Below are 20561 nucleotides of genomic sequence, written 5' to 3'. Positions count from 1 at the left end.
AGTCACGATGTTATACTTGGAATTTGAGGGTAAACTATTTACTTGAATGATAGATAAATATAAATCTCAATCTCGCCAACCCTAACTATTTTATTTATTTGCAAAAAGAGAAAACTTTTTATTGTTTTGACTATTTCAATGTCATTATTTACGGATGACCTTAAACCCAATATAACAAATATTTATTATTTTCAGACTCTATTGAAGTTTGAGTATACACCTTTGATCTGCAATAAAAAGAAGGCCATTGCAATAGTGAACAAAACCAATTTAACAATGATAAACAAATGCTTTTTTAACTTATTGTTTCGGTAGACAATGAACATTTGAGGAAAAAATAAAATTTAATTCATGGAGGTGAATCAACAACAACTTGAACATTTTTAATCATTCGATAGACAAAAGTTAAGAACAATCCACGTGACCCTTCTACTTTTATTACTTAGGAGATCCAAACAAAAGTATACGGACGATCTAATCTCATCGGCAAGTACGCCATCCGACCGGACATCGCCATGCAAACAGTAACCAGATAGACCGCGGGACAGTGTCAAGGCTCCCCTTTCTCCTTCTTTCACTGATGTAAAACTAATGCAGCACATATTATCACAACCATGGCCGGCCCAGTGCCGCTTTTACTCTCGTTGATATCACTCATGTACGTTATGGTCATCGTTTTCTTAGTGGTTAATTTATGAGAAATCTAATGCTAGACAATTTTATATTTTTCATATTTGTGGTGCTTTAGTGTGCCTTTATTTTTTATTCAATAAAAAAAAAAAAATTCCTTAAACATGGATCTCCAATTTGAAGATTTGACTTACACGGTGAAACCACCTTTTTGGAGAAGAGGAGGTACTTTTTTTTAATTTAGAAATTATGTAATTTTACAGTACAAAGAGTAATGAAAATACTTTTAGTTTCAAACGACGTTAAACAAATATCTAATATAAATGTTTTGAAATTATTTATATGAACGTTACATTGTAAAAATGATCCAAAAATTCAGATACTTCAGTATGATATATTTAATATACATGTTAATTTTACATTCAAGTATTGTAATTTTGATATAAAGTATCAAAATATTCCTACACAAAAAATATAACATTTCTATCATTATTTACCAACATTTTCCCTCACACTGTGTATAAAAAAAATCTCCTTGTACACTTGTGTAAAAATTGGGATACTTTTTATTAAAAGTGAAATTTCTGAGGTTCATTAAGTTGATTGAACAAAAACTATATTTATCCATTAAATTTTTTATTACAATGTTAAGTAAACCTATGAATTTACCATTTTTTTTAATTTTATAGTCAAATCAAAACAAAGTAATGTATTTTTACCCAATTTTGAAAAATATGATTTTAAATAACAGAACGTACTTCAAAGTGCGTTAACATGGGTCAGCATTCACTTATGTTGTTTTGTCTTTTGTATAACTATTTAAGAATTAAAATTACTGATTAAATAACCAGGTACGTCCACTATATTTGAAAATTTACTTTTTTACATGATTATAATTAGTATGGTGATACTGCCTTATGTAAAGGTGCAACAGACAATCAATTTTCCGTGTATTTAGAATAAAATGTAACTAACATTTTGTGCTGCGTTTTAAACGAATTTATTATAATTTTCTCTTAAAATTTTTTTAAAATTGAATGTTTCTGGTTATTGTACCAGTGGGGCTTTCATTTTAGATATATTGTTAAATTGATCTCAAAGTATCTCCGAAAACTTATTAATATTTTTAAAATGAAAAAAAAATTGTTTAGTGTTTTATAAAAATGTTGAAAAAGAGAACAAGTTATATTGAAACGAAAAAATAATAAATAATACTAAATAATTTTTGTGTTTCTTAAGATATGATCAGTTTCTATTAAAAACACTTCAAGGATTAAAATTCTACTTAAGATTCTGTGAGAAATCATTGTAAACTTTGAAAATTTCTATGTACTAATAATAATAATGTATAAAAAAATATAAAATGTTTGCTTCAATTTTGCTTTTATAACGATATAAATGGTTAAATATTATAAATTTGTATTTATCAAAGGTATAAATATAGAAGAATTTTGGTTTTAGGTCCTTTCGATATCCAGGCGTTCCAGTCAATTTGTTTGCGCCTAATAACCTCTGCCCCTTGGTATGTTACAAATAAAAACTTACATAAAGACTTAAACATACCAACTAGTAAAATCGCTCTACTCAATTTCCATTCAAATTTAAGTACTTATTTTAATCCCCTAATAAAGCAACTATCTTCGCCCTCCCTTCCCGATAATGCTCTTAGGAGATTAAAAAGAAGATGACCTAGAGACCTTCTACAACAACTAATATTAAAAAATTTATTTATTTTATTTATTTATTTTTTTTAACTTCCTAGCCGAGTGTCACTGCTGAGTGTCTTCCCATAAACGTCAATTTCATTGTCATGTATATAATAGCTGTCATCAAATTTACTTAATGTACTTGTTGAATAGATTGTAAATAAATTTTCTGATAAATAGAAAAAAAAAGGTCCTTTCGTAACTGTTTTTATAATGTGTAAAAAACGAAGATATTTTATCTTGAATTATTATTTTTCTTCTCATTTGGATTTAGCGGTTATTAAGATTATGTCATATTCCCGTCATTTACTATTACTGTTATTATTTATTACTATATACTATTTTCTACCGTTACCTTTGATACATACATCTTTGCATCCTAAATTACAACATACTAAGTACAATTATGAGGAACTGTATCATTATCTCAGATAATCTCTAATTGGTTGTTTAAATTTTTCAAGTATTACTCACTCAATTATTTGATATCGCTACTATAGCGATTTCTTTTTTTACTTAAGTATAAAAATTACTATAATATATTAAAATAAATAATTACTCATTATTTTTTTTTTTATATAAAATTGCTACTATTAAGCTAAAATGTCTTCGTTATTTGGAAATGTCATTTTAAACAAAATTTTTGTCATGATTTTTCTTATTAAATTTTATGAAGAGATTTGTTTATATATTTGCGTCATTTTTTTTATTTATAACTTTGATTTGGTTAAATCACTTTTCTCATACAATTAAATGAGAGAAATAAAAAAAATTAATTTAATTTTTAGTTAAATTACTATTTTTTAATCATTTTTATCATTAAGTTTGTCATTTGTATTATAGGTAGCAAATATATTAAAAATATGCGAATAAACTTATGTCACATGAATAATAATGTCAAATAATTTAATATGTATCAGAATTAGATTAACTAAAAATTAATTAATTAAGTGAACATTTTTGTTGCTGCTCGATTATGCACCTATATATTTAATTTGTAGCTTCCTGAGCGATTGTTTATTTACAATATATTTATAATTGACCGTTTATTATGTAATATATTCACTAATGTGATTCACGTTTATTAGGAGTAGATAATATCTTCGTTTTTAATAATTGTTGTTTATTTAATTTGAATATTATGTAAATATCAAAAATGTCTTTTGTGTTTTTGTATGAGTTTTTGTTATTCGTTTTTTTGTAGTCATTTATGAATAACTATTTGTAAGATTTCATATTACACTGGCTAAGAATTCTGTTAAGTATTTTAATTAAAACCTTCGTAAAATCACTTGTTTACAAGCCAATGGCATTGTGTGCACTATTAAATTATTTTTTTTTATATAAGAAATTCGCTTTTTATATCATAAATAATACCCACTATTATTTATAAATATTGAATACTTTCCTCGTTTTTTTAATAATATTAAAGTCACTATATATTAATCATTTGACATAAAGGTTAAGGTTGAAATAAATCTCTTAAACGAAATTGATGTAATGTTTATCATTGACTTTCGAACTATAATAATAACAATACATTTTATTAATAGAGTTGATATTTATTATGTATTTTTTTTTTTTAATTAAAATAAAATGAAAACTGATAAGCTTGTTGCAGTTCTTATAAATTATATTTGAATTAATAGGAAATACTTTAAATTGTGATAGTGTTTACTTTAGCAGTTCAGCATTTGTCAACAATCAGTATCTTGTATTTTTAATAAAATTAATGCATTTCTTTTTATTGATTTATTTGCACGAACAAATATACAAACTACGAAAATATGTCTAGTATTCAGTGGCGCAATTAGAAAATAATTTTGAGCAAATATGAGAGAGTTATTATCTTTATTTTTTTTTTCACGAAAAATATTTTACTCTAAATAGCTATTTAAAATCAAAAAAAAATATTAATAATTGATAAAAATACAATTGAAATAGTAAAATTTACTAGTTATATAATAATAATAATAATTCAAACATGGCAAATCATTTCATGAAGGTTAAAACCTTCCTAGTTGCGCCACTGCAGGTACCAGAACTGAATTAATTACTTTAAATAAACTTGTGAACTGGTAAAAAACCGACACCCTAAAACATGAGCGTCCATAAGTAGAGAGCAAAAGTCTTGACTTTTTTCTTGGTTAATTTACGTAATCTTCTAATATTATAAAAATTTTACAAAATAAATTGTTATGAATGCCAGTATTAAGAACACAGTTTATTTTATAGATTATTGACACGTGAGTTTGTTTTTTATTTATAAAATTTATAGAGACACTTAATTTTATAAATAATACATAATACTACTAAATTTTTTTTTATTATTTTTTTTTGTGGATCCTTAGACGCCTATTAGAATAACATTTTTGAGGATGTTAATTATATTTTCTCCTTATCTTCAAAAATTACACATAAATATGACAACATACACCTATAATTTTTTTGGGAAACTAATTCATAATCGAAGGATCTAAGCTCTTGATTGAGGATTCTGATCACTCTCTAAAGTTAGTTTTAAGAGTTTTTGAGTATATCATCATAATAGTTTTATTTATACAACATATGATGCATTGCTTGAATAGAAATTTTGAAAACTAATACATCTAAAATTAAAAAATACCACTTTACAAATTCTTTTTCTAAAATTAGCTTTTTTGAACATGCAATTATTTCCTAGATAATAATATATTTCAAAAAATTTTTATTTTTTTGAATATTAGAAAAAAGGTGAGTTCTAGATTAAAAAATAAGTCAACGGAAAGTCAATCGTCAAATAAAACTACGTCAAGATTACAAGAGATTAATATATTCATGTACATTTTTTCATGACACATTATTAATTTAATTTTTTTCATGTTAAACTAGTAAATCATGAAAAATTATGAAATATTCTGTGTAATAAATTAATTGGTAAAAGTCCTGTTTAAAAAAATTACCTTTTTTAGATACTAGTTGTCATTTTGAGAGTCAACTAATATAATGTTTTTCAAATCAGCGATAACATAAGTGAAAAAGTCACACACAAAAGATTTAAAATATTTTTTTAAGTTAATAAGTATTTAAATATGTTGAATTTTCTATAAGGTTGAGTATTTATAAAGTAGTAAAATGTTAAAACTTTGTATGCAAAAAGTTTTCATGTACGTGTATATTGAAAGAATGTTACTTTATTAAAGTTTTCGTGTGAAGCTTTTACCTTTATGTTCAGCGCTGATTAAAAACTTTAGCCTTCCAATAGAAATTTGTCTCAATAAATTACGATAAGGTTTGATCTTAAAATTTTATCAAATTACTCCATTACTACTCACCAATTCGTCAAATATGAAATCATTTACACTTACGCAGTGTTGGTTTTCATTAAAATTAATCGTCCATTATACAAATAAAAATACATAATTAAAAAAATATATAAAATTATTTCATTTGAACATTTTCCGAAAATAAATACTTAATATTTAATGAATTTGTGTTTATTGTTCACTGAATAAATCTGTTTTCGCTTCTAATTACTTTTCTTAAAAGCATATTTGTTGTTAACGTTTTTTGTAATTATAATATTTTCATCATCATTTTTATGAGAATTTAAAATATCTATTAAGCTGTTGATCATTTAGTTAATTGACTATTTTACCACAATGTAATTTGGTTTATTTTACATTTATAAAACTATTTTTTAATCACAGTTTTCGATGGTAATTTTAACATTAGTTTGAAATATGCTAGTAGCAATATTAAAAAAAACTTTGAGGTTATAAAATATTTGGTATTCAAAAACAAAAGGATTCGCTTAGGATAAAGAATATCAAGTAAAATTTTGATTTTGAATTTTTCTCGTTTGTTTGTCAAATAATTGTTTATACAAACATTATTTAAAAAAATGAGTATCCTAAAATAGCCGTTTATAAAACAATAAAGCATTTTAATTCTTGACAATTTTAGAAATGCGTTAGATACAAAATTAACTTTTTGTTCAAGTTGATATTGAAAAAATAGTATCTCCGTGAGATTTTTTTTATTTATAAATTATGTCTAGTATATGTTTCATAAGAAACGTTTACATGTTTTTTAAAACTATAGAAAATACGAGGCAATCAGCACTATAGTAACAAAATTCGCGTTTTGATGTTATAATCTAAGATAGTTATAAAAGTGAGAGTTTTTTATATTTTATTTGAACAGTGATACGATATTTTTATAACGATTAATAATAGATAATAATAAAATCCAGACTTACTAGTTACTGTACACGATCAGAACTACTGATAATATAGAAAAAAAAATTTGGGAGAAGGGTTTAAAAGGGTAATTAATTATTTACTAACTAACAATTGAGTATTTTTTGAATCTTACAAATATATTTTGTGCACAAATTAAAATATAGTTGTAAATTAAATGATAAAATTTTGTAAATATAAATATGGGTTTTTTTAAATTAATTTACGTATCCGCTTGTAAGTATTAAATGTCTACTTATTAAACAGTTATAAATAGATAACTCAAATATTTTCGCTATCATTTTAGCAATAAAAGTGAATGTATTAAAAATATATAGATGTTGTCCATTTGTTTTCTTTTTTATATTATAATGAGCTATTATGTAAGTAAAATATTAAGCAATGTTAAGGTTACTTTTTTTTAAAGCTTCAATAGTTACAGAACAATTTGATAGTTTAATTATATTTTTTATGAAACATCACATTTTGCTTGTTATTTATAAATCGAAAGTTCATTATTGGATATTATATTTAATTTATTTACTATCAAGGATATGGTATTTATTTATTACAGATTATCTGTTCAAGTTCATTATGTTCATTTGGAAAAAATAGTTAGCTATTTTGTAAAATAATTAATTTACTGTGGCTAGTAACGATTTTGATCCATTGAATACGATTGTTATTGTACAAATAAGACTATACTTTCTTCAACTACGACTAGCAACTAAAACATAATACATATTCATGTTTACTTTATTACTCAGACGTGACTACAGACTGATAATGAAAACAATATATACATCGAAATTTCTATACGCCGAACAATGTATGAATTTATCACGTGTGTCACACTGCATAGTAAATTATGCGATTTGCAAATTTATGGAGGTGTCCGTAAAAAACCATATGAAACATGTGTATTGTTTTTTAATATTTTTATATTAACTGCGATTACACATACTACGTGTAGGGTTTGAAGTGGGACAAAATCCACAATTTTTAGTTTGATTGTTTTACCTTTTACGTCAGATTAGTTATACAAAAAAACGATTTTTTTTAATAATTTTTCATATTGGGGTAAATTATATTCGAATAGTCGATATCCAGCGTTGTTATGTTACATTACCAAGAATATCATAATTTACATTGGTCTTACGGAAAGTTTTAAACTATTTATTTTAGTTTTTAAACATGTCATCAGCAACCTTAGTCTATTTAGCTGGAGATAATTTTGAGTTATTGGGTGCCACTAGAAATTATTTTATCTCCAAGTGTAAATTTAAATAATTATGGACAATTACCGAGTTAACAACTGTCAAGTTAAAAAAGATTGAGTGGTCATAGAGATATGATAGATTAAATATATCATTCCATGTGACCCTTTATAATCTATAGTACAGATTATAGAGATGTTCCGGGTAATAAATGTATGTAAAAACCGAGTAAAAGCCGGCTACTAAAATACTTCCAAGCCGAGAGCCAGGTAAAGTTTGAGATTTAAAAAGGAGGCTGGGTACCCTGTTTTTATTAAAATCACCATCTTTTAATAAAAACCTCATTACATATATAAATTATACTATAAGCCCTTAAATCAGCTGGAATTAAATGCCGGTACCAAACATGCATCAGGCCGATAATTGCTTACTGATGATTTACTTATTCTACACAATTTGATTTTGAAATTTATCGAAAATCATAGATAATATTAACATTTTGTAAAGTAACTTTATCCACTTATATTTTATTATCTTATTTTAGAGCCAACAAAAACTATACTGAAATCTGTCAGCGGGCGGTTTGCAGCTGGCGAATTGGCAGCAATCATGGGGCCATCAGGAGCCGGAAAGAGCAGTCTATTAAACACATTATCCGGTTACAAGTAATTAATATCTTAATATGACGTTACAAAACTACTGTAGAAAAATAGTGAACTACCTGTCGAAGATAATATTAAATCCTATTTTATAGAGCAAACTATACCCGTACTCAAAGGTTTTTATCGCCAAGAAAGCTCTTCTTTTATATCACTTCAAATACTACTGATTCACTAAATCAAATAGGTATTTTTAATTATATTTATCGAGTCAAATAACTAATGTTAAAATATAAAATTTGTTCTTTTTTATTCTGAATTGCCAAAGTATAACAAAATCACTTGTTGAAAAAAAAAAAAAATAGCGTTTTGTTAAATGTCTGTTTTTCACTATTTATTTTTTGAAAAGTTATTAACATTTTTTTTTTTTGTGGTAAAATCCAAAATTGTGTACTTTTTATTAATATGCAATTTAACTCTAGGTGTATCAGATTAAAATTTTAATCTAATATAAGACTCTGGCATACTTAAGATGATCGATTACATTAAGTTTTGGAATATTTAACATTGTGATAGCCAACCCGTGTGAAAACTAGACCCGGTCTACTCAATATAATTTTTGAATGTCTCAGGCTTATCATACAAGTCCACCTGCTTATAAAATTATACTTCTGGGGTAAAAATACTTATTTTAATAATTACAGGCATTAAGTAAATGTCTGTAATATCGGGCGTTGATTAACTAAGATTATCAAATCAATAAATATCGGTATTTATTGATTTGATTTTTGGTTTGACTCTTAAAATAATCAATACTTTTTAAAATTTACACAAATCTATTATAATTTATTGATTTTATAAATGTCTATTGATTGTTACAATTTTTATAAAATAAGGATTTTTCTTAGAAATTATCCCTAGAGATATTTTATTTAGACTATAAAATAATATTTATTGGAAGAAGATTTTGAAACTTATTAGATGAGATAATACCATTATTCAGATACTGTTTTTCACGGGTTGGTGATGTGAAGAGAAGCGTCTGGTGTTTCATGTGATAAGAAAATTCCAATGAGGCTTAAAGGTAAGTTCTATAAGACTGTAGTGAGTCCAGCTATGATGTGTGGTTCAGAGTGTTGATCGGTTGACAAGAGAATAGAGTAGAGAATAAGTGTAACAGAGATGAGAATACCTAGATGGATGAGTGGAGTGATTACAGAAGATAGGATAAGGAACGAACATATAAAAAGTTTAAGATAATGGTGGCCGATCCTAAGTAGTTGGGATAATGGCAAGGAAAAAGAAGAAGAAGAAAATTCAGCCACTGGTTCAAATTTCGGTTGTATTTAATAGTTTAGATATTATTTAGAAAAATAGAGCTGCCATCATCGAATCTTGCAATGGATAGTTATTTTATTTCTTATTTTGTTATTATTTATAGGAAATAATTTATTGAAACTAAGTAATAAATATCCTTGATTTATCTTAATTGCAGTTGTTTATTATGCATTATTTTTCAGTCATAAAGGTGTACACGGATCTTTAAAAGTTAACTCTCAAGTAAGGAATGAAAAATTATTTCGTAAAATGTCTTGCTATATTATGCAAGAGGACAAAATTCAACCTATGTTGACACTGAATGAAATTATGATGTTCGCGGCAGAACTTAAACTCTCAAACAGTACTTTAACTAAAGAAAAACAAATGATAGTAAGTGAATAAGTAGCTTGAGGAATATTTAATGAAATTATTGCTTCAGAAATTATTTACAAGTTGGGAATCGGTTTTTTTAATAGTAAAAAGAAAATGGATTTTCAAGTTGTCACTTATTTAGTGTTGCCTAGTAATTAAATATGTCATGTATTTGAAAAGATGTATGATGTTGGTTTGTTAGTTTATATGTTTTCTGATTATATTATTGTTAAACATTCAAAAACATTGTAATTTATTTTATAGGTTTCCGAAATTCAAAGTGTACTTGGTCTTTCAGAAGCGAAGAACACTAGAACAGAATGCTTGTCGGGCGGTCAAAAAAAGCGACTTTCAATCGCTCTTGAACTCATTAATAATCCTCCTATTATTTTTCTAGATGAACCTACCAGGTAATGTATTAGTTTATATTTTTATATTCAACACGTATTGATGTTTTTATACCTTAGTTAGTCATAATTATACTTTTAAATATTGAAAAAAGAACACGGGTTTCAGGTTTATGAGATTTGCAAAGTTTCTCGATTTCGAATGTACTTTCTAATTTTTAGTAATATTTAAGTCCTTTAAAACTCTAACATTATAAAATGTTTATTGTTTCAAGTAATTTTGTTAAATTTTCTTGTTAATTTTGTATCTCTTAAGGAAGTGCTGGGTACGCTCAAGTACTTCTTGGTATATTTATAAATATATTGATGCAATATTATTATTAAAGTAATCTTTTATTTTAATTTTATTCTAAAATTACTACAAATATTAGTAAATCTCGATATAAGTTAATTTGCGCGGGTTTTTGTGAATTTTAATCATGATTATGAATAATATGTATTATTTGTCTATGTAATTGAATACATTAAATTATTTTTAATGTATTTATTTTCTTTGGTTTTCTAAGTCTTAAATGTTTTTTCCTCTGAATCCGCCTCAATATTTTTTATTGTAATCATTTATTTTTGTTTCATAATAATTATATTAAAATTATCATCAGATTATCATCAGATTATAGGAAAAAAAAAATAACAACATTAAAACTACGAGTGAGAAATAATGTTTAAATTATAATTCATTGATTTTTTCCATTGTTCTATAAATAAATACGATTTTAATAAATGTTCACTTAATAGATGACCTTTTATTTTAACAGTGGGTTGGATAATGTCTCCACTACATATACTATACAATTGTTGCATGGTTTGGCACATCAAGGCCGTACAATTGTGTGTACGATACATCAGCCAAGTGCCAGCCTGTTTCAGCTGTTCGATCATGTTTACGTCCTGTCCCAAGGGTACTGTGTGTACCAGGGCTCTACAGATCAATTGGTACCGTTCCTGTCCACTGTAGGACTACACTGTCCGCTAACATACAATCCAGCCGATTTTATTATTGAACTGACAGACGGCGAAGAACCGCAAAACATATCAAAGCTATCAGCGGCCACAAATAACGGCAAAATTTGCTTGTATAAAATGAAAAAAGAAAAAAATGGCTGTTATAATCTAATTAGTGGTAGTGTATAACAGTTAACGCATTATTATAGTGAAATTCAAAAGGAATGATTTTTTTTTTAACGATCGAATTTATCTAGGTAATTTTTCGGAGCTCAATGGTAATATCAGTTCTACGAAATTACTTCCACTGCCATCCATCAATTACAAGGATATATCTGAAGAAGAAAAAAATTCTAGAACGTGGTGTATAGACTTCCCGACATCGAGTTGGTCGCAGTTTTTGACCCTGTGGAAGCGAATGGTTTTGCAACTTTATAGAAACAAGGTACGACATTTATACACGATACATTTAATCACGAATGTATGAGTAATAATATAATAATCGTCATCTTGTTTGCCATCTTTTTATCGACTCCTTGACTTTAATTGATTTAGAGTATACTACCTTATTATAATTCTATAATGTCCTTCTAGTTATCTCTTATGTGTAATAACTTTTTATTTATTGCTAATTTTTTAAATCACAAATGTTTTTTAACCACTACTACAAGCTGTACTTGAACTATAATAAATATCAAATGAAAAAAATGAACTCTTTATACCTTTAAGGGGTAGTATGACCATATTGACATTTAGCAACGATTAATATAATACATTATCATGCAGTAGTTATGACTTTCTTTTTAGGATGGCTAAATTTCTAAAGGGAATATTTTTTTGTACAGTTGTAGCTTAGTTGGTATCTCTTGCCACTTTGGGTTGTTAAGGTTGAGGCAAGGATTTCCTGATTTTATCGAGGGTGCATTTGTTTCATAAGATATTCATCTAACTTAAAGCAGAAAAATTTATATAACAATTAAAGGGTAAATTTAAAATTATGCTCCTTGACAATCAAAACTTATATTCATCTTTTTTAACAGCTGGATATATTTTTATTTAAACGTATTAGTTATGTGATTCTCATAAGCTGTAACGGTTTGCAAATACGTAAATTAACATTACAAAAAAAAAAAAAATCATAATATCCTCGCACCGTCTAAGTTTTGAAACAATAAAACTTGTGTATGGAATAAAATTTAGACTATTGTAATGACTTTTAAATACTACTATAGTCTCTTTTATATTCCCTTCAGTCTTTTCTTTTTATTTAAAAATGATAACTACATATTATATTTATGTGGATATACATGCATGTGCCATCAAAAAGTTGTTAAAATAAATTAAAGTCTATTTTTTTATCATAACTTAGGTTGGCTTAAACATTCAATTTTACCATCATCTCGTTTGCGGATTAGCAGTGGGCATAGTGTTTTTTGGTATGGCCAACGATGGTACTCAATTTTTCAATCACATGAAGTTTTGTATGGGAAACGTACTCTTCCATGCCTTTACTCAATCAATGGTGCAAGTACTCGCCTGTATGTTTCAATTTACTAACAGTGAATGAATAATAGATATTAGTTACATAAAAAATATTATTATTTTCAGTTCCGTCTGAAGTGAAGTTATTAAAACAAGAATACTTTAATAGATGGTATGGTTTGAGACCATATTATCTAGCACTTCAGCTTTCAAAAGTACCGTCTATTGTGAGTATTGAAGAATGACTTTTGATGAACTTTTACAAAAATACATTCCATAACACATATAATAAACATGGAATGAAACATTTGTTTTATAGATACTCTTCAGTCAAATATACACTACGTGTGTATATTTTATGTCAGGACTGCCTTTAGAAGGCAAAAGATTTTTAGTGTTCAGCGTAATCAGTTTACTCGTCGGTTTTGTATCCGAAGGAATGGGATATTTGGTCGCATCTATATTCAACGTTACGGTAATTAACAGTATATATAGTATATTATATAGGATGATTTTTTTATGTTAAGCCCCACTCAATTACTAACAAAATAAAAATAATTTGGAAATATTGTTTTTTTGGTTACCATTAGTTACACATCATTCTTGAATTATTATTATTATTATTATTATACACCAAACCTTTTATTGGTGTCAACTATGTTTTTTTCAAATAGGGACACATATTTTAATTTTAATAAAATGTATGAGTTTTAATTTTAATAGTAAGTGGAAATTGAATTTTTAACATAACTTTATTCGTGTATTAGATATAAAACTTTAAAGTTTCAAATTTTCAAGTTAATATATGTGTGTAATACATGAGGGATAATAAATATAGGTAGCTAATTGCTTTTTTACAACGTCGCTGTTCACAGATACGCATCGTTTATTATCAATTATGACTTTATCAACAGATATACTTAAAGTATGGTAGTAGGGCACATTTTAGTGAGTTAACATTTATAAATACATCGATTGGTAATAGAGAAATAATATCTGTCGATTAGGTCATAATTGACAATAAACGCTGCGTTTCTGCGAATAGCGACGTAAAAAAGCAATTAGCTACCTGTATTTGTTATCCCTGCTGTATTACATACATATATTAACTTGAAAATTCGAAACTTTAAAGTCTTATGTCTAATAAACGAATAAAGTTATGTTAAAAATTCAAATTTTACATTATGACTCATAAGAGGGATTATTATATTAATCAAATTTATAATTGGTATTTCAGAATGGCAGTGCAGTTGGGCCAATGATCATTGCTCCGTTCTTAGGGTTGGCAATTTATGGATTTGACTTTGCACGTCAGGTACCGTGGATAATGGACCAAATCATGCAGGCCAGTTTTTTGAGGTGTGGTGTGATTGGCCTAGTGCTTACAGTTTTCGGCATGGGTCGTAAACCTCTAAACTGTGAATCCGAGTATTGTCACTTTAGAAACCCAAAAACTCTTTTATATTATTTAAATTTAAGTAGAGATGATCCTTTATTTGAAATTATCAAGCTCGTCATCATTCTTCTTGTTTTTAGAGTAATTACTTATTTCACCCTTCGATTAAGAGTCAAAACATAAAAATAACAATAATTATTTTTTTATATACCTGTTATGTATACATTTTTTCAATAGCTATTATTATTAAATGTATTTTCTATATTTTTTTTATTTATCGCATTGAGTCCTCTAATATAAAAAATTGACGAGTGATCAACCTGACCTTATAGTTAAGTTTTTTTTTTAATAACATTTTAAATAAATTATTTTTTTGTGTACATATTTAAAATATTTTATACAGAGAATTAAATAAGTTTTTTTCTCAATAACCTTGTATCAAATTGAACTGAATACAGTGAGAGGTTTTTGTTTATATTTTTATAATGTCTACTAAGTCATTTAATATAAATTAGTTATATGCAATTTTGACTAATCACTGTAAATATAGTTTTTTATATTCTTAAATAAAAAAAATTTTCACAAATACTTGTTTTATAATAATTATAATTTCTTCTTGAGTGTTAGATAGCGTATCAATGATGTAGCCAGGATTTTTACTTGGTTGGAGGACAAGGACCATTTTTTATTTTTTGACTAATCACATAGTCTTACTTGCACAAAAGTGTTATACTGATAATAGTAATAATTGACCAATGGAGGAGCTTCAGTCCCTTTAGCTCCCCTTGGCTACGCTATAGCAGTGTCTTAAATGCGCAATTATAGACGATTCTTGAAAAATATACTTCTTAATAGATAATGTATTAATGTGTTGGATCAATTACAGTTTTGTAACACTTTCTTTTTAGGGAGGTTCTGAAAATAATATTTATTTAAAATGTATTAACAAATATCGGAGTTTAATTTTATTTATAATACAGAGTGATCGGTTTATCATAAACCACTCGATTACGAGCAATATAAATACAATATTGGAAATATGTAATGGGTGTCTGGGATTCTAGACTTTCTGAACGCATCTTTCAATCCATTACTGTATACAAGGCTATGTTATGACTCGAGCATTTAAAATTACAAATCATATAATATTATTTTTTTCTTATTAATGTATTCTCATAATTGAAAAAAAATTATTATTCTTTCTCTCTCACTTTTAAAATAATATAAATGGATTTTTTATAGAAATATTTATGTTTAAATAGTTTTATACTAGTGTGGGAAGTGGTTGTACAAGTCTGTTTTTTCATCTCTGGGCATTTATGAATCACTCAACTCATTAACAAAAGATCAAATGTAAAATAATAATGTCTCAAAAAATTTTCGTGTGGGACAATTGGTATTTTACATCACATCTAATTACATATCTGAGCTTATAACTTATTATTAATTTAATATGCGAAGACAACAGCGATTAACTGTTGAAAATCGGAAAAGAAAATTCGGACTTACGTCAAGAAAAAAAGTTTTAAAAATGTCGAAAATTACCAATTATTAAAATGTATTTTTTTGGGGTATTTCCTCCATTTACGGGAAACGGAGAACTTATTTCTATTACTAAAGGTAATGTCTTCGACCTAAAACAATCTTTTTANAAGTCAATTTTTCTCTTTAATTCATATTTAATACATGTTATAGTTGTTATATTTGAATTGATTGGGTTTGATTATTAACTATCTTTTTGTTTTGATAGTGTGTTAGTTTTTTTTATATATTTGTTTAATTTATTAATTATACAGATGATTTCTGTCAGTTTTTTTTAAACATGTTTCTTCTTCTTTTTACTCGCCTTAATCCCAACAACTTGGGGTAGGCCACCTTTATCCTAAACTTCCACTTGATACGATCTCCCACATCAACATGACCAAACCATCTAAGTCTATTTTCTCTCATCATATCTATGATTGACGCTGCACCTATACTCCATCCTATATGTTCATTCCTTTTTTTTCTGATTCAATTTTTCTTAGCTTAACTCGCTTCTTTGAAGCGCTTGGTAATTGAAAAACCCTTGACCAGGTAAGAGAGGCAGAAATTCAGAAGGATACCAAAGTCTATAAGTTAAAAACCATGTAAACATGGCAATAAATCCAGCCAACAATTTCTCAGGCATTCTATGAAAATACATCATAGTAGTTAATAGCATTAGTTCCCATATAGCAACAAAAAGTGCTATTATTAGGAAAAGTAATTTTATGAAAGGTGTCATATTAATATAGGCACTTTTAAGCTCTATTAGTTCATTTTCATTGAGATAATTTAACTTTCCTTTTTTCCCTGATATTCTGGCATTATTTTCAGCAATTATAACATCATGGATTTTATCCCAACCAATTATTGGTCTCGCCTCACTAATCATAACAAGAGTACTGTATATTAATATAAAAACATGACCAGATATATCAAAAGCTTGCCAAATTTTTCCAGCAGATAAACAATTGTTTCTTGAGAGACCTTTTTCTGTACATGAACCATAAAACTGTCCAAAGTAATTAAACCCATTTGTCCAGAACCACCAGAAAAATGTTGCAATAAAGAGTCGAGATGAATGTTTCATAATATTTCCTTTAGAATTTATACAAAAAACACTACTTGACGTAAACAAAAAAAGAGATGTCCATAATATAGTCCAGAACCAACCCAATTTGACAAAATATTGATTAAGAAACGTCCCACTATTCGCAAAATATATTTTAGGTACATTAATATAATCACCCATAATTGAAGACACTAATAGGATAAAGTATATAAAAAGCCTCTTATGAGTTGAGAAAAATAAATATTTTCGACAGCCATATAAAAATACTGTAAGAAATATATCTAGTACAGATGTAGGTTCTCGGACCAGTTGAGTACCTTTACTTTCAGATCTCAAATTTAATCCAGAGGGTAGATAATTTGTTTCTATTGAATTTGAACGCATTCTTCTCGACGCCATAACAAAATTTCATAAGTAGCCAAAGAAACAAATTTTGTTGAACTTCAAAATTAAATATATTTCATTTCACTATGATTTAATTGTTCTACTATACATGAAAAATGTTAATAGTATTTCATAAATATTCATTTAATAATGACGATCCATATCACACATGTAAACTACTAAAAATTACAACGACTTTCACCATAGACTCGTATTACTTCATAGTTAATCAAATTTTAACAAATATTTGATAACAATGATATTAAGAACTACTCATAATTGTATGATTAGACAGTGTATTTTTGCGAGTCAGGCAACACTGATAAATATTATTCTTTTAAATTTTACATCATTAGTTTTACTGTAATATATCAATAATACACTGTCATTCCTAGAAATAAACCCACATTTCTACAAAGTCTTTGTAGGAAATGATTTTTTAAGTCAATTTTTCTCTTTAATTCATATTTAATACATGTTATAGTTGTTATATTTGAATTGATTGGGTTTGATTATTAACTATCTTTTTGTTTTGATAGTGTGTTAGTTTTTTTTATATATTTGTTTAATTTATTAATTATACAGATGATTTCTGTCAGTTTTTTTTAAACATGTTTCTTCTTCTTTTTACTCGCCTTAATCCCAACAACTTGGGGTAGGCCACCTTTATCCTAAACTTCCACTTGATACGATCTCCCACATCAACATGACCAAACCATCTAAGTCTATTTTCTCTCATCATATCTATGATTGACGCTGCACCTATACTCCATCCTATATGTTCATTCCTTTTCCTATCTTCTTTAGTCACTCCACTAAGCATTATAATAACAAAATACATATTTTTAAATAATTAATCAATATTTTATCATTAACAAGCAAATCAACTCGTATAATACGGAAAATAATTTTCAAAACACAAGAAAAAGATAAATAATTTTCATAAATACATCAATCGTAAAAAAATAAATTTCCGATTAATACAAAAAGTATAAAATGTTGTGGAAACAATATGAAAACTTGATAGCAATTTATATCATCATCAATTTTTTAACTTAAGATAATTTAATACAGTTAGTTTTATATGCTGTCATTCTTAAAAATTACCTCGCGCATTTCTGGAATCCAAACGTATATGAAACTGATACCTTCGGTAGTATCTATAGCGATTTTTTCATAATGATCAACTATGAAAGGTTGACCTCCATCACAATTATTTTCGTGAAAATTTGTGTGGTTAAGTGCGCTCATTGGCTGCACTTCTTTTCCACGTGTAGTACTCCTGTCTATAACAGGTTGCTCATCGTCGTCTGAATTTGTGAGATCAATAGTTTCCACATAACTAACGGGAAGTTCGTTCAAAGGGTTCATCAATGTTATATATCTAGGACCTGTATACATATCAGTATGGGTCGTATAAAACCAATCTTCTCCCCATGGAGTTAATATTTTGCATTTGACACAACGACTAGTGTTTGAATAATTTTCATTATTCGAAGTGCTTGGCTCCGAGCAATTATTATTAATATCAACATTCATATTTAGTTGACTATTTTTAGGGTCGATAGGTATATCTTCGTTCAAAACAGATTCTTCATCAACGTCATTTGTAACGAGGATATCAGTATTATTTTTAACAACACTTTTTGAAAAAGTGTTATCCTCCGGATTGAAAACATAGTGTTGTGAGATACTGGTTAAATCAACATTTTCGGAATAACTGGTATTCTCCTCGCCATTATGCGAATTGACATGTTGACAATCAATAGAGTTGTTTATATTTGGTTCTACGTTAGTAGGAAAGTCGCCAGCTAAAAAATTCTCTTCAAATTTTATACCAACATCTGTTTCTCTAGTGACAGTTATTTTTTTCTTGGCTGGCAAAATAAATTATAAATAATTTTAATTATAAATAATTCTACTTATTACAGACATTATAAATACTATTTTATAATTATACGACTATATTATAATTATATAGTCAAGTGTGTATTAAATATAACTGATTGCTAAACACAATTAAAACTTATACATACCAATCATCGAGTTGTGAATACCCCATTTAGCATTAGTTTCACGTTCAGAATCCAATAGACACGGATAATCTTTAAATGACCGATCGCCGTCAACAGTATACGGTAACTCACAACACCTTAAAAATAGTTTATAGTTAGTATGAAATTTGTCGAGAATGTATTAATTTTTTATCATCTCGATTCAGAAGGAAATATTAAAACGTTCATGTTTCTTCGCGTTACCATTTAAAAATGAAATTGTTAGACAATTAATATCTTTAATATACATGGAATCTACTAATTTATTTTATATAATAATAAAGAAATTACATTTTTTTATTAGGTTCATCCAAATATTCATTAAATTTGCGTTTTAAATTGATTTTTTGGGTACGACTTCCAGAGGAAGTCGAACTTTCGTCCGATGAATCTTCGCTACTGGACGACGATGATATACTATTGGACGATGATGAGCTAACACTTGACAAAGAAGAACTACAACTGGACAACGATGAGCTTCCAGTTGAAGACGAACTTTCGTCCGAAGAATCATCGCTACAAGACGATGATGAGCTGTTACTTGATGAGGATGGACTGTAGCTTGACATATTTTATGTGTGTACACACTATTTTTAATAAAATTATTTTTAAGAAATAAATTTGCTTTTAATATTATAGAAAACTTATTAAATTAAATTTAACAAACATTCGCCGAAGTATCAAATGCGAGTGACAACTAAGTATATTTATCGACTAGAAAACAACTTCTCCAAAACAATGTGGTAACTATGTAAAAAAATTGTAACCAATAATAATATAAAATATTTTTTTTACATTTTGTATATATATGATTGGGTTACACTAAGATATAAGATGTTCCACTGAAATTTAAATTTCTTTAATGTATTTAAAAGAAATGTGTTAAAAGTACTTACGAATGCATTAAAAAATAAATAAAAAACGCTTCTTTAGATAGTGTTTAATTTTTAAAAAATTGGTGTATTATTTCTAAAGCTACATAATCTGCTATTTCCTTGTGATTAAGATAAAGTAATTAAGATTAAGATAAATTATGTCGAATGAAAAAGGTATATAAATATTATTTCTCATGAAAATATTGTATTGATCCATACATTTTTCAAAAAGTTATAGTGTTATAAAGTTAAAAATATAAAAAAGAATTTTTTTACAAAAATCTTATTTTAGCTTCGATGCGAAGCTGAGAAGATATTGGTTTTACTAAGATGTGTTTTGTTTTTTTTTTTTGTGTCTGTT

General features: G+C 26.8%; 2 protein-coding genes across 5 annotated transcripts; one reads left to right on the top strand and one right to left on the bottom strand.

The window, feature by feature from the left end:
• Nucleotides 1–603: 603 nt before the first annotated feature.
• On the top strand, nucleotides 604–14810 carry LOC126906904 (ATP-binding cassette subfamily G member 4). 4 transcript variants are annotated; one of them, XM_050687832.1, is made up of 10 exons: nucleotides 604–855; nucleotides 8318–8438; nucleotides 9893–10082; nucleotides 10329–10474; nucleotides 11227–11591; nucleotides 11671–11858; nucleotides 12783–12951; nucleotides 13022–13122; nucleotides 13215–13370; nucleotides 14133–14809. In XM_050687832.1, the coding sequence occupies exons 1-10, from the start codon at nucleotides 795–797 to the stop codon at nucleotides 14472–14474; spliced, it is 1839 nt and encodes a 612-aa protein (XP_050543789.1). In that variant the 5' UTR covers nucleotides 604–794; the 3' UTR covers nucleotides 14475–14809. The 4 variants fall into 4 exon arrangements, with proteins under 4 accessions (XP_050543789.1, XP_050543793.1, XP_050543791.1 ...); XM_050687836.1 differs by lacking the exon at nucleotides 604–855 and adding an exon at nucleotides 8528–8619 and having other exon boundaries at nucleotides 8319–8438; XM_050687834.1 differs by lacking the exons at nucleotides 604–855; nucleotides 8318–8438 and adding an exon at nucleotides 8839–9048 and having other exon boundaries at nucleotides 14133–14810.
• Nucleotides 14811–16284: 1474 nt separating this feature from the next.
• Nucleotides 16285–17508, bottom strand: LOC126906921 (acyl-coenzyme A diphosphatase FITM2-like). Its single transcript, XM_050687865.1, has one exon. It carries the CDS (start codon nucleotides 17284–17286, stop codon nucleotides 16315–16317), a length of 972 nt encoding a protein of 323 aa, XP_050543822.1. The 5' UTR covers nucleotides 17287–17508; the 3' UTR covers nucleotides 16285–16314.
• Nucleotides 17509–20561: the final 3053 nt, after the last annotated feature.

Source organism: Daktulosphaira vitifoliae, unplaced genomic scaffold (assembly GCF_025091365.1).
Source record: "Daktulosphaira vitifoliae isolate Bord-2020 unplaced genomic scaffold, ASM2509136v1 Scaffold_5, whole genome shotgun sequence".
NCBI lineage: Eukaryota > Metazoa > Arthropoda > Insecta > Hemiptera > Phylloxeridae > Daktulosphaira > Daktulosphaira vitifoliae.
This window is presented reverse-complemented; position numbering and strand designations above follow the sequence as displayed.

Excerpts from the sequence above, each read along its gene's own strand:
- LOC126906904 (XM_050687832.1), top strand. The coding sequence starts at position 795 with ATGGATCTCCAATTTGAAGATTTGACTTACACGGTGAAACCACCTTTT. Across the intron at positions 10,083-10,328 it reads CTAAAGAAAAACAAATGATA|GTTTCCGAAATTCAAAGTGT; the intron begins GTAAGTGAATAA and ends TTTATTTTATAG. Across the intron at positions 13,371-14,132 it reads CATCTATATTCAACGTTACG|AATGGCAGTGCAGTTGGGCC; the intron begins GTAATTAACAGT and ends TTGGTATTTCAG.
- LOC126906921 (XM_050687865.1), bottom strand. The coding sequence starts at position 17,286 with ATGGCGTCGAGAAGAATGCGTTCAAATTCAATAGAAACAAATTATCTA.